We start from the raw sequence: 14730 nt of genomic DNA, 5'->3' as shown, positions 1-14730 counted from the left end.
GCATGCTCTTCAGGAGCCCGGCGCTACACACATATATATATATATATATATATATATATATATATATATATATATATATATACAGTGGTGTGAAAAAGTGTTTGCCCCCTTCCTCATTTCCTGTTCCTTTGCATGTTTGTCACACTTAAGTGTTTCGGAACATCAAACCAATTTAACCACTTGCTTACTGGGCACTTAAACCCCCCTCAGTCCCAGACCAATTTTCAGCTTTCAGCGCTGATGCACTTTGAGTGACAATTACGCGGTCATACAACACTGTACCCAAATGAATTTTTTATCATTTTTTTCCCACAAATAGAGCTTTCTTTTGGTGGTATTTAGTTACAGCTCGGAGTTTTATTTTTTGCTAAACAAACAAAAAAAGATGCAAAAAAAAAAAAAAAAAAAAATCATGTTTTAATAGTTTGTTATAAAATTTAGCAAACGGGTCATTTTTCTCCTTCATTGAAGTGCGCTGATTAGGCGGCACTGATAGGCTGCATTGGTGGGCACTGATGGGCTGCATTGGTGGGCACTGATGGGCTGCATTGGTGGGCACTGATAGGCTGCACTGGTGGGCACTGATAGGCATAGTTAAGGCGGCACTAATAGGCACAGATAAGGCGGCACCGATGGGCACAGATAAGGCGGCACTGATGGGCAAAGATGGGCACAGATAAGATGGCACGGATGGGTGGCACGGATAAGTGGCACGGATGGGTGGCACGGATGGGCACTGATAGGTACCACAGATAGATGGGACTGATGGGCACTGATAGGTGGCACTGATAGGTGGCTCTGATAGGTGGCACTGCTGGGCACTGATGGGCGGCACTGCTGGGCACTGATGGGCGGCACTGCTGGGCACTGATGGGCGGCACTGGGGTGCAGCACCTGAGGCAGATTTTGGGTGGCACTGTGGGTGGCACTGCTGGGTGGCACTGTGGGTGGCACTGTGGGCACTGCTGGGTGGCACTGTGGGCACTGCTGGGTGGCACTGTGGGCACTATGGGCACTGCTGGGTGGCACTGACAGGGGGGCACTTACTTTATTTCAGGATGGCACTGCGGGTGGCAGGTGGGCACTGGCAGGGGGCAGGTGTCCTTTTAAATTGCTGGCCGTGATCGGGACTGATGTCCCGAACACGGCCGCCGGCGATCGGCTTTTTTTTTTTCTCCTCGCGCTGTCAGCGCGAGGAGGAATACTAGCCGATTACCGGCTCCGTTTTATCACATGATCAGCTGTCATTGGCTGACAGCTGATCACGTGATAAGGGGTCGGGATCGACCCCTTACACGGATCGGTGATCAGGCGAGTCTCACGGACTCGCCGATCACAGAGCGCGCCGCGCGCGCCCCTCAGGGGGCGCGCAGGCCGCTCGTAACCGGGACTACGTCAATAGACGTAGTCCCGAAAATGTGGGTCCGCGCTATTGCCGTCATTTTGCAATAGCGCGGATCCCAAGTGGTTAAACAATAGTCAAGGACAACACAAGTAAACACAAAATGCAATTTGTAAATGAAGGTGTTTATTATTAAAGGTGAAAAAAAATCCAAACCATCACGACCCTGTGTGAAAAAGTGATTGCCCCCCTTGTTAAAACATACTATAACTGTGGTTGTCCACACCTGAGTTCAATTTCTCTAGCCACACCCAGGCCTGATTATTGCCACACCTGTTCACAATCAAGGCATGACTTAAATAGGAGCTGCTTGACACAGTAAGGTCCACCAGAAGATCCTTAAAAGCTACACATCATGCCGAGACCCAAAGAAATTCAGGAACAATTGAGAAAGAAAGTAATTGAGATCTATCAGTCTGGAAAGGGTTATAAAGCCATTTCCAAAGCTTTGGGAATCCAGCGAACCACAGTGAGAGCCATTATCCACAAATGGCGAAGACATGGAACAGTGGTGAACATTCCCAGGAGTGGCCGGCCGCCCAAAATGACCCCAAGAGCGCAGCGACGACTCATCCAAGAGGTCACAAAAGACCCCACAACAACGTCCAAGGAACTGCAGGCCTCACTTGCCTCAGTTAAGGTCAGCGTTCATGCCTCCACCATCAGGAAAAGACTGGGCAAAAATGGCCTGCATGGCAGAGTTCCAAGGAGAAAACCACTGCTGAGCAAAAAGAACATCAAAGCTCGTCTCAATTTCTCCACAACACATCTTGATGATCCCCAAGACTTTTGGGACAACATTCTGTGGACCGATGAGACAAAAGTGGAACTCTTTGGAAGGTGTGTGTCCAAGTATATCTGGCGTAGAAGGAACACTGCATTTCATAAAAAGAACATTATACCAACAGTAAAATATGGTGGTGGTAGTGTGATGGTCTGGGGCTGTTTTGCTGCTTCAGGACCTGGAAGACTTGCCGTGATAAAAGGAACTATGAATTCTGCTGTCTACCAAGAGATCCTGAAGGAGAATGTCCGACCATCTGTTCGTGTACTCAAGCTGAAACGGACTTGGGTTCTGCAGCAGGACAATGATCCTAAACACACCAGCAAGTCCACCACCGAATGGCTGAAGAAAAACAAAATGAAGACTTTGGAGTGGCCTAGCCAAAGTCCTGACCTGAATCCTATTGAGATGTTGTGGTATGACCTTAAAAAGGCCGTTCATGCTCAAAAACCCTCTAATGTAACGGAATTAGGACAATTCTGCAAAGATGAGTGGGCCAAAATTCCTCCAGGACGCTGTAAAAGCCTCATTGCACGTTATCGCAAACGCTTGGTTGCAGTTGTTGCTGCTAAGGGTGGCCCAACCAGTTATTAGGTTTAGGGGGCAATCACTTTTTCACACAGGGCCATGATGGTTTGGATTTTTTTTCTCCTTTAATAATAAACACCTTCATTTACAAATTGAATTTTGTGTTTACTTGTGTTGTCCTTGACTATTGTTTAAATTGGTTTGATGTTCCGAAACACTTAAGTGTGACAAACATGCAAAGGAACAGGAAATGAGGAAGGGGGCAAACACTTTTTCACACCACTGTATATATATATATATATATATATATATATATATATATATATAAAATCTAAGATGAGGGAAGAAAGACGTTAATTAGGACTTATTGGCCATACTATGGAATAGCCTCCCTGTTGAGCTCCAGGAGGCTCCCACTATTCTAGTCTTCCACAGGTTACTGAAGACTTGGCTTTTCATGCAGGCGTTTCTTGCATAGTTCTCTTTTTTCTACCCTTCTGCCACTCTGTGCTGCTTCTGGTCCCTGGGCCCTTTCTTTCCAGGATCTTTGCTATAAGCTGTCGGGACCCTTCAGGGGAAGACCGCGCTATATTAAGATTCCTCTCAATTCAACTAAACTCATTGGGGTTTGAGCTAATTAAGGGTTAATGATAAGTAAACATAAGAACACATGATGAGAGCCTGAGGCTCTAATTGCCTTAAAAAAGGGTGGGACGGCATGCAGAGCACTGCGCTCTGAGCCCGCCCAGTTGTGTGAAAATAGCAAATTAATACTCGCTATTATCGTCTTGCTTCTCTTCACAGCCAATCAGGAAGCGGGTCTTAAGACCCAATTGTCTGAGAGTAAAAGTGACCATATTGGCAGATGCGGGGGGGGGGGGGGGCTGTCGAGGAGGACACACAGGGGGAAAGCCGCCAAAGCTGCCCGCAACGTGGATGGGGTAAGTGCTGATCCGGTAGGCAGGCAGGCGAGCGACGGGAGGGTTTGTTCACCGAAAGACCGAGCGACGGGGGAGGTTTGACTGGTCATCCAACTGACCGAATGGGGGAGGGGGTCGGGTGGTTTGTATATCACCTCCCCCTCCTCACAAAATGAAGCACCAGCCCCACTGCATCTGAATATAGTGACACAATCCATTTTTCGATGCGTTTTTTAACATATTTTTGGCACGACAGCTCATCAACTTGAATGGGCTGCCCGTCGCACCAAAAACGCGCCAAAGAAGGTCACGTACCAGATGTGAGCACTTTAGCGTGTTTTGTTGCAGGAAAACAAGACAAAAAATAATGGGACCACAACGCGCATTTAAGTGTGGTTTTCGTCTTGTTTAAAATTTTAAGTTGCAATCGGGTCATATAGATTATTATTATTATTATTATTATTATTATTATTATTATTCAGAATAATTATTATTTAGAATAATAATAATTTAATAGATCCAAAGCTGGGATATATGATGGTATTACTACAATTGTATATAATCAGGTTATGAGATTACACCTAAGAAACAGAGATGTGATCAATAACTAATAATTTGAAGTTGCAATGATGTCATATAGATTATTGTTATTATTCAGAATTATTGTAAAAAAATAAATTAACAATTATTATTACTTTATGTATATTTTGTTACAAAAAATAATTGTAACAAACAAAATGTTTCTAACATACAATAAATTAGGGAATACAGTTAGTTGTTTATTTAATTTATTTATTTTTATTTATTTCAGATTAAATAAATAAATTCACACAGAATAGAATAAATAATAATAATATAATAGATCAAAAGCTGGGATATATGATCGTATTACTACAATTGTACTTTGATTGATCAGATTATAAGATTACACCTTAGAAACAAAGATGTGATCAATAACTAAAAATTTGAAGTTGCAATGATGCCATATAGATTATTATTATTATTATTATTATTATTATTATTAATATTATTAATTATTCAGAATTGTTATTTAAAAAAAAATATTAAAAATTATTATTGCTTTATGTATGTTTTGTTACAAAAAATAATTGTAGCAAACAAAATGTTTCCAACATACAATAAATTAGGGAATACCGTTATTTGTTTATTTAATGTATTTCTTTTTATTTTTATTTATTTCAGATTAAATAAATCAATCCACCCAGAATAGAATAATAATAATATAATAGATCAAAATCTGGGATATATGATCGTATTACTACAATTGTATTTTGATTGATCAGACTATGAGATTACACCTTAGAAACAGAGATGTGATCAATAACTAATAATTTGAAGTAGCAATGATGTCCTATAGATTATTCAGAATTATTGCGATTAAGAAAAAATAATAATATTAATTATTATTGCTTTATGTATATTTTGTTACAAAAAATAATTGTAGCAAACAAAATGTTTCCAACATACAATAAATTAGGGAATACCACTATTTGTTTATTTAATGTATTTCTTTTTATTTTTATTTATTTCAGATTAAATAAATCAATACACCCAGAATAGAGTAATAATAATAATAATAATAATAATATAATAGATCAGTGATGACGAACCTTGGCACTCCAGATGTTTTGGAACTACATTTCCCAGGATGCTCATGCACTCTTCAGTGTAGTGGAGCATCATGGGACATGTAGTTCCAAAACATCTGGGGTGCCAAGGTTTGCCATCACTGTAAGACCCCTTTCACACTGGGGCGTTTTTCAGGCGTTTTTCAGGCGCTTTAGCGTTAAAAAAAGCGCCTGTAAAGCGCTTGAAAGAAGCCTCATCTGCAGTCCCAATGTGAAAGCCCAAGTGCTTTAAGAATCCTTTCACAATATCAGCGCCCGAAAAACGCTCGTAAAGCGCTGCTTAAACTAGCAGCGCTTTACCAGCATTTTTCGAGCGTTGGGGCGCTTTTAACCCCTGCTAGTGGCCAAATAAAGGGTTAAAAGCGCCCACAAAACGCTGCTGCCAATAGCGTTTTTCAGGCGTTTTTCTGGCGTTTTACAGGCGCTTCCCATTGATTTCAATGGGAAGGGGCACTTTAGGAGCGTTGTATTCACCGCTCCAAAAGCGCTGCAAAGAAGCTGCTTGCAGGACTTTTTTTGACACCCTGCCAGCGCAGCGCCTTGGTGTGAAAGCACTCGGGCTTTTACATTGGGATTGCAGTTGCAGCTTCTTTCAGGCGCTTTTTTTAACGCTGAAGTGCCTGAAAAACGCCCCAGTATGAAAGGGATCTCGGTGTGAAAGCACTCGGGCTTTTACATTGGGATTGCAGTTGCGGCTTCTTTCAGGCGTATTTTTTAACGCTAAAGCGCATGAAAAACGCCTGAAAAACGCCCCAGTGTGAAAGGGGTCTAATAGATCAAAAGCTGGGGTATATGATCGTATTATAACAATTGTATTTTGGTTGATCAGACTAATCTCATCAGATGAGATTGCACCTTAGAAAGAGAGATGTGATCAATAACTAATAATTTGAAGTTGCAATGATGTCATATATATATATACACACACACATATATACATATATATATATATATATATATACCGTATGTGTATATATGTGTGTGTATATATATATATATATATAGCAATGATGTCATATTATCATTATTCAGAATTATTGCTATTAAGAAAAAAAATTATATTATTATTATTATTAATTTATGTATATTTTGTTACAAAAAATAATTGTAGCAAACAAATGTTTCTAACATACAATAAATTAGGGAATACAGATAGTTGTTTATTTAATTTATTTATTTTTATTTAATTTATTTCAGATTAAATAAATCAATCCACCCAGACTATACACAGACCATTGATGAATCAGCTCCCAATCTTTCCCTATCACTTCCTTTTCTCGGTGTTCATGGCCGGGATCATGACTCAGCCACGTTCTCAGCACTCGCCTGCAGCATGCATCGAATTTTTCACAATAACAAACTTTAGCTGCCAACCAATCCGCTTTGCTCTCGCCTGAGCTGTAGGAAGGTTGTGCAGAGATCTATGACTGGTTCAGGTCATCCAGGCTCCCTATTGGTCTGGAGTAGGGAGTGGGGAAGGGCTGTGGATGACAGTGGAGTGTTTTTGGCTGGGGAACTAGAGGAACACCCTGTACTCAGCAAGCTTGCATGGGACCACAAGTCAGTAGAGTGAACTGGCCGGAGGATCTTTGCTGAATACTTAGATCAGTCAATTATCACACAGCAAGGAGCTTGGAACGCCTGCAGTCTTCTTACGAAGAGCGTTTCACCTCTCACACACCAGGAAGTCCTCCAGATTGGCTTTTTGTTTTGAACATATCTCAGAATCACATGTTGTGAACATTCACCCTGCATACCTTCCACTGCCCCGAGCATTCCTGGTCACCGTTTAAAGCCTAGTCGCGATCACTTATTACACCGTGCTTCGATGACAGACAGCAGCGGCTTGTACCCAAAATCCAACTCTTGCTCACTTCGAAGTCTTGAAGACCACCTTATTATCTCCGATATAATCAACAGGTTTTTACAGTCAAGGCGCAGCAGTGACCAAGTTGGGTCGGGCCTGTCTGAAGTGTTTTTGCCCCCGTAGGACAAGCACATCGTATCTTAATAATTTTACCAAAATTTACAATTTGCCCGTAATTATTTTTTATTTTTTCTCCCGTAGAGGGCTTGTATGACCTGGTATAGCCATGAGCCATTTCTTGGCTTAATCGCACCCGTTGAAAAATGGCCGTTGGACTTTTGATGAGCATTGTTATTGAAAATGAGAGAAAGAACGGATATTCTGGTGGAGAATCGGTATCTGGCATGGTGGTACTGGAGCTTCTGGAACAGACGGAGGTCCTAGGTCTTCACCTGTGGGCCCACGGAGGAGCCATGGTGTCCTTTACCCAATGGAGAGGAGGAGACAGGAACCAAAATACATCACCGTCTGGAGAACATGTGGAGTACCTTAATGAGAAGATATCATTACTGGTCCCATCGGCAGGTGAGGGCTAACCCTTTAAAAAGGAGTAATGCAGAATATTACATTAAAGTCCAACTTCAGGAAGCTGGACGGGTCTACCTTAGGGCTGCGCCCACATTGCGAGTGTTAAGAGCTAATTTAGGTGTGGGGGGGGGTCTTGGTAAAGAAGATTTACCTAACTGATCCTCAGCTGCTCCATGCTGCTATAATGGATCTTCTTCTCCCTCATGCTTGTGCGGTCTAAGTTCCTGACATCATCAAGACCAATACAGGGTCCGTAGCCCTGCATTGGATGTGAGCACATCAAGGTACAGTCAACCGCCGAAGCATGGAAGGATCAGGTAAGAAAAAAATGCCTTACGTAGCCCACTAGACCTAAATGTATGTGGCCCCATGGCATGGTAGAACTTTCATATTTCCCGGAGTTGGGCTTTAAGAATATATACATTACGGTATATTATATTAGTACATGTATGTATGTATGTATGTGTGTGTGTGTGTGTGTGTGTGTGTGTGTGTGTGTGTGTGTGTGTGTCTGTGTGTGTGTGTGTGTGTGTGTGTGTGTGTATATATATATATATATATATATATATATACACATTAAATATATAAATAAATATAAATAAATATAAATAAATATATATATATATATATATATATATATATATATATATATATATATATATATATATATATATAATATTTTTTTTTTTTTTTTTTTTTTTAAATACATTTTATTGCAGTGGTTAATTTAAAGAGATATGCTGGGACTTGTTTATGCAAACTGGAGCAATATTGAAACCGTTGCCTGTGTTGTTTTTTTTTTTGCAGAAAAACTTTTCAAAAATGTCAGCTGCTCTGCTTTTACTACACTGTTTTAGCTCTTGCAACATTTCCCCTTTTATTCCTGTTCTGGTGACAACCCAAAATTTGTGATTTGCTTTCACTTTCACTCTCAGTGATAATGATAAACGGGACAAAACAAAAAGGGCGCATCTCCCTAATGGGGACACAGACAGCAATAAAATCCTGACAGGTTCTAATCCCTCTCATTCTATAAAACCAAAAAAAAAAAAAAATTGCCTTTAGTTATAATTTAAGTATCTCAAGAATATTTAGAACCCTTGAAATGTTTAAGGGAAGGTTTTAGATACAAATGCCGCGTACACACATAGCCGACTATCCGGCGGACTTAGTCTGGCGGACTTCCCGCCGGACTGTCCGCCGGACTTTCCGAACGAGCTACTTGCCCACACACGGCACTTTTGCAGCGGACTAATACGGCGTACTAAGTCCGCCGGACTATCCGCCGTACTTTTGAAATGAACGGACTTGCCCACACACGTGGAGGAAAGTCCGCTCATTTTGAGCGAAGGAGGCGTCGCTGGCCCCGCCACCTGGTATGGACTTAAAGGGGAACCCCAACGCCAAAAAAAATCAGCGTGGGGGCCCCCCCCAGGTCCACATCAGACCCTTGTCCGAGCACGCTACCCGGCCGGCCAGGAAAGGGGGGCGCTCGCCCCCTCCTGAGCCTTACCAGGCCCCCCACCCCAAAGCACCTTGTCCCCATGTTGATGAGGACAAGGGCCTCTTCCCGACAACCCTGGCCGTTGGTTGTCGGGGTCTGCGGGCGGCCCCCGGATACCGGCCCCCCACCCTATGTGAATGAGTATAGGGTACAATGTACCCCTACCCATTCACCTGTGGAAAAAAAGTAAAAAAAAAAAAACACAACACACAAGGGTTAAAATAGTTTATTGCACAGCTCCGGGGGTCTTCCGTCTTCGGGGGTCTTCTCGCCGGACTCCTCCGCTATCTTCTGCTAGCTCTTTTGCTAGCGGAGGAGCCCGGCTTTCTTCTTCGCCGCCGCCCTCTTCTTCCGACTTCGGGGGTCTTGTCCCCCTCTTTGGTTCTTCTTGCCGGGCCACCGCGCCTTCTTCTAGCTCTTTTATAGGCATGGCCCGGTACTTTTCCACCGGATTGTTTGATCGTGTGTACGCGGGCTCAGTTTACAAAGCTATATATTACTGTGGTGTTTAGCACTGACTATTTATATTTATGTATTATATTTTAGTTTACAAAGCAGAGACCCACAAGAATAAGAAGAAAAAAATTACAGTTATGTGATGTGTAGCGTCCAATGAGATTTGAAAATGACAGTCACATGGCTAAAATAAAGAGTCTTATCCTTGTGTTAAAGCTTTGTGAATTTAGCCTGCGAATGTACCAATCAGAAGCCCAAGTTTGCAAAAATCAGGTTTAACCCCTTCCCACCCCCGGTACTCCTACCTAACCAGGCTGGTACGACGGTGGGGGGGGGGCAGGAAAGTCTGCACGATCATGAGACCTCTGTGATTGGCTGTCACCCTGGTCACATGATCAGGAGCTGGTCCCAACTGTTCCCTATCATTTTTAGAGACTGGGACTCATCTATGACAGCTCAGCCACTTCAGAACCCACCTTACGCGAGAGTTCCCATTGGAGTTCCCCCTTAAATCAGGAACTCCATTAGAATCAGAGATCAACTGATCTAAATCTTCCGTCTGACCACTGAGTCTGTGGATACTCTGCTGTCCCTAGATGTTGACCAGATAAAATCTTGTAGTAGGTCGTAGTTTGGAGACCCCCTGATCTAAGGCACTGCTAGTCCTATGAGATTTGGAGTGGCATTTGGTTACTATTTCGCTCATTGTTCTCCTTGCTGGAGTGAAAGCTACAGTGTCAAGATCTCCCTGCTTCTGCTTCTTTCATTCTATGCCTCCTCCACCTTTCTTTCTGCTTTTTAAATATGCAACCACCAGTCATGGGGAGGGGGGCTGATCTCACGGACGTAACTAGATCCTTTAGGGCCCTGGTGCAAGAAACCATGAAGGGGCTCCCCTGACCCATCGGTCCCAAGGCCCTTCCCTGTGAGCTCAAGGGACCCTCTACTCTTGTCTCTGAAGCAGCACCCTTTTATATGTTCTGCAGTGGGCCTCCCCCCCACCGTGGGGCAAGTGTAACCTTTGAGAACTTAGTAGTTCCACCACTGCCACCACCTATAATTCATGATCTGGTCTTGTGTCTACAATCCCCTCCATCTGTACTGTAATTTGTGATCTGATCTTGTAACTACAATCCCCTCCACTCATAATTTAGATAATTACAATGATAAATCAGTATTCCATGCCATCAATAATATCACTATGAATGAGCACTGGCCTGGTAATGACTGGTGGAGATGATGGGTTTGGGGGGGGGGGGGGTGATAGTTGTCTGTTATGATCAATTATGATTTGGTAATGCTGGGTGCTGTAGTTCTGAATTCCTAAGCCATGACATGGGTGGCCAGCAGCCAGTCCCCAGACCCATCCTTAACACACACACACACATATATGCCTGGGAGTGGAGCCTCACCTATGGGCTTTGGCCTCCATCCTGAGCTCTGTCCAGGAACACGCAGCTCTCTACAGTCCGGATAGTTGGTTGGCGGGTGCCTGGCACAGTTTCGACATCCTGCTTGGGGCTCACACCCTGGTTACAGCTCTTCATCCTCCTGGCAATTGCAGACTACCAGTGGCTGTCTTGGAACCACCCATGTTGGTGGAGCACCAGGGCCTGTTCTCAAGTGTGGCCTTTGCAACCCTGGTAGTTCCGCTACTGGCTAATTTGTAAAGAGGAAGCAAAGCCCTGCTCCGTTGTCTTTGCAAAACCAGGCATTGTAAGTTAGTGTAGCTCCGCTTACCCCTGAGCAGCTTCATGAGACCACGGGGTAGCTTGGTGAGCTAACATTTTAAACCTCATGGAGGAATTCTTTACTTTTTGTGGGGTATAAGAAATTAGGTGCCAGTCACTTTAGAACATTTAGGCCTGGTTCACACTAGTGCAATTTCAGATGGAAATTGAGTTGCACGGAATCGCATTACAATGGAATTCAAATTGTTTTCAATGTGACTGTTGGTGATTGTTTACAGCAATGTGGCGCTGCAGCACTATTTTGGAAAGGGGTCCTGTACTACTTTGGTGCGATTCCAGTGAGATTTTAGTCCCATAGAATATGCTAACCACATCCAAAATGCACCCAAGTAGCACTACATAATCGCACTGAAAATCAGATCAAATCTCAGGAGCAGTAGTGTGAACCTAGCCTTAAAGAGGAAGTAAACCCTGATGGGTTTTACTTAATTTTTTGTTCCCTGAAAAGTAAAAGCATAATGTGCTAATATGCATTGCATACTAGCACATTATTTGAAACTTACCTGCAAAGGAAGCTCGCGCTGTCCCTGCTGGAGGCCGCATCCATGTTCGCCCCTCTTCCGGGGCCACGGACTACGGCTCCGTGACTGGCCGGAGTCGCATTTCTTCACAGTGCATGTGTTGATGACATCATTGACGCAAGTCAAAGTAATTATCCCCTGAATGGTGCACATTTAGGAGGTATCTACTGTACCTGTAGGTAAGCCTTATTATAGGCTTACCTATAGGTACAACTTGAAAATGGAGGTTTACAACCTCTTTAAGAGTTTATTAAAGTACAATAAATGGGGGGACTTGTCAGGGCACAGGTCACCCATGCAATCCCATTCAGTGCATGGTTAGGGGTCTTTAAGGCAAAGCCCTCAATCTGTACCCTTAGGCCGTTCAACACAACAAGGTCCGTTTCCTTCCCTGGTGCTCCAACTAGGCAAACTATCCAGGCTCAGACCCTCTTTCAGCAAAAACCTTCCACAGGCAGTAGGCATGGGAGGCAAATATCTCCAGCGCAGCCTCCTCTCCTGGCAGCAGCCTAGGAAGCAAGGGCCCTTCTGGAATGTCACCCTAGATATTTAATACTTCTCTCAACATGCACAACTGGCAATAAACCTAGTGGCTTCACATAAATATTTAGCACTCTGTACTACCGTATCTTCTTGCTTTACCTGCCAGGAGTGTAGATAAGGGGGGAAATATAAGAGCCCAAACCTCCCTTCCAGAGTGTCCATCAATGGTGCAGGCTCAGCAGCTGGTTATGAAGCTGCAACTAGCAGATCGGCTTCCTTTGGATTTTCTGAATAAACTGATGTAGGCCACCTATGTATCCGGAACGTGTTCATTGTAGACAAGCCAAGCCTCGGATAAGTACTCGTTTGAGGCAGCCTACTTCCTATGTCTGGTAGGTGGGCATTGTGAGTATCACTTGGCGCTCTGCTGTGGCATGAGGTGAACTAAGCATGGAGATGCTGAAGTAGGCATAAGGTCTAAGCCTGGGGGTGCAAAGAAAGGTGAAAAATTCATTTGGAAATCCTGGGAAACAGGTAAGAATAAGCATGAAAATGCTGGTAACGTGTAAGAAATATAAAGGATGGAAGACTGAGAGGGTGAAAAGACTAGGAGGGTGAGAAGACTGAAAGGGTGAGAAGACTTATGCGGCGTACACATGGGCGGACTGTATGGCCTACTTAGTCCGCCGAAACACATTTCAGTGGACAGTCCGCTCGTGTGTGGGCTTCAGCGGACTTTTTCAGCGTGCAGTAAGGCGGACTAAGTATTTCGGAATGTTCGAAATACTGTCCGTCGTACTCGCATTTCGGCGGACAATCCGCCCGTGTGTATGCCAGTCCGCCGTACTTTTTAAATGAGCGGACTTTTCCCGCCCGGAGAAAAGTCCGCTCATTTCGAGCGGGTATCCAGGTAGGCGGGGCCCGCGAAGGAGACGTCGCTGGCCCCGCCGCCTGGTATGGACTTAAAGGGGAACCCCAACGCCGAAAAAAATCGGCGTGGGGGTCCCCCCCAAGTCCACAACAGACCCTTGTCCGAGCACGCTACCCGGCCGGCCAGGAAAGGGGGGCGAGCGAGCGCCCCCCTCCTGAGCCATACCAGGCCGCGTGCCCTCAACATGGGGGGGTGCCTTGGGGAAGGGGGGGCCCCGCGGCCCCCCCATGCCAAAGCACCTTGTCCCCATGTTGATGAGGACAAGGGCCTCTTCCCGACAACCCTGGCCGTTGGTTGTCGGGGTCTGCGGGCGGGGGCTTATCGGAATCCGGGAGCCCCCTTTAATAAGGGGGCCCCCGGATACCGGCCCCCCACCCTATGTGAATGAGTATGGGGTACAATGTACCCCTACCCATTCACCTGTAAAATAAAAGTACCAAAAAAACACAACACACGAGATAAAATACTTTATTGCACAGCTCCGGGGGTCTTCCGTCTTCGGGGGTCTTCTCGCCGGACTCCTCCGCTATCTTCTTGTAGCTCTTTTGCTAGCGGAGGAGTCCAGCTTTCTTCCTCGCCGCCGGCCTCTTCTCCCGACTTCGGGGGTCTTGTCCCCCTCTTCGGTTCTTCTGCCGGGCCACCGCGCCTTCTTATAGCTCTTTTACAGGCGGTGGCCCGGTCTTCTGTCGCCGCCGCCGCCGCCGCCTTCCATTCTTCTTCTTCTTCTCCAGGAGATGCTGCCTCGACGATCTCTCCGGCCGGAATGCCAGGGACGCACTGCGCGGCCACTTATATAGGGACAATGGGGCGGTGTCACATGGCTTTATGTCACATGGGTTGGTGTCACATGGTGACCCCGCCCCCTTACGATGTCATAGTCCCCATGTGACATCAACCCATGTGACCAACCCATGTGACATAAAGCCATGTGACACCGCCCCATTGTCCCTATATAAGTGGGCGCGCAGTGCGTCCCTGGCATTCCGGCCGGAGAGATCGTCGAGGCAACATCTCCTGGAGAAGAAGAAGAAGAAGAACGGAAGGCGGCGGCGGCGACAGAAGACCGGGCCACCGCCTGTAAAAGAGCTATAAGAAGGCGCGGTGGCCCGGCAGAAGAACCGAAGAGGGGGACAAGACCCTCGAAGTCGGGAGAAGAGGCCGGCGGTGAGGAAGAAAGCCGGACTCCTCCGCTAGCAAAAGATCTACAAGAAGATAGCGGAGGAGTCCGGCGAAAAGACCCCCGAAGACGGAAGACCCCCGGAGCTGTGCAATAAAGTATTTTATCTTATGTGTTGTGTTTTTTTTGGTACTTTTATTTTACAAGTGAATGGGTAGGGGTACATTGTACCTCATACTCATTCTCATAGGGTGGGGGGCCGGTATCCAGGGGCCCCCTTATTAAAGGG

The 14730-nt window shown here is 45.0% G+C and overlaps 1 protein-coding gene across 1 annotated transcript in view; it reads left to right on the top strand.

Moving 5' to 3' along the window:
- Positions 1–6730: 6730 nt before the first annotated feature.
- The window catches only part of LOC143959310 (arrestin domain-containing protein 4-like), a 70855-nt gene continuing 62855 nt past the window's right edge, over positions 6731–14730 (top strand). Inside the window, exon 1 of the mRNA XM_077468002.1 lies at positions 6731–7675. Within this exon, the coding sequence (XP_077324128.1) occupies positions 7414–7675 (262 nt within the window). The 5' untranslated portion in view covers positions 6731–7413. The remainder of the gene's footprint in view (positions 7676–14730) is intronic.

The sequence above is a fragment of the Lithobates pipiens genome, unplaced genomic scaffold (genome assembly GCF_037356315.1).
Source record: "Lithobates pipiens isolate NorthernLeopardFrog02 unplaced genomic scaffold, aLitPip1_a1.2 Scaffold_7, whole genome shotgun sequence".
In the NCBI taxonomy this organism is placed as follows: domain Eukaryota; kingdom Metazoa; phylum Chordata; class Amphibia; order Anura; family Ranidae; genus Lithobates; species Lithobates pipiens.
The sequence above is the reverse complement of the archived record's forward strand: the minus strand, read 5'-3'. Positions and strand labels throughout refer to the sequence as shown.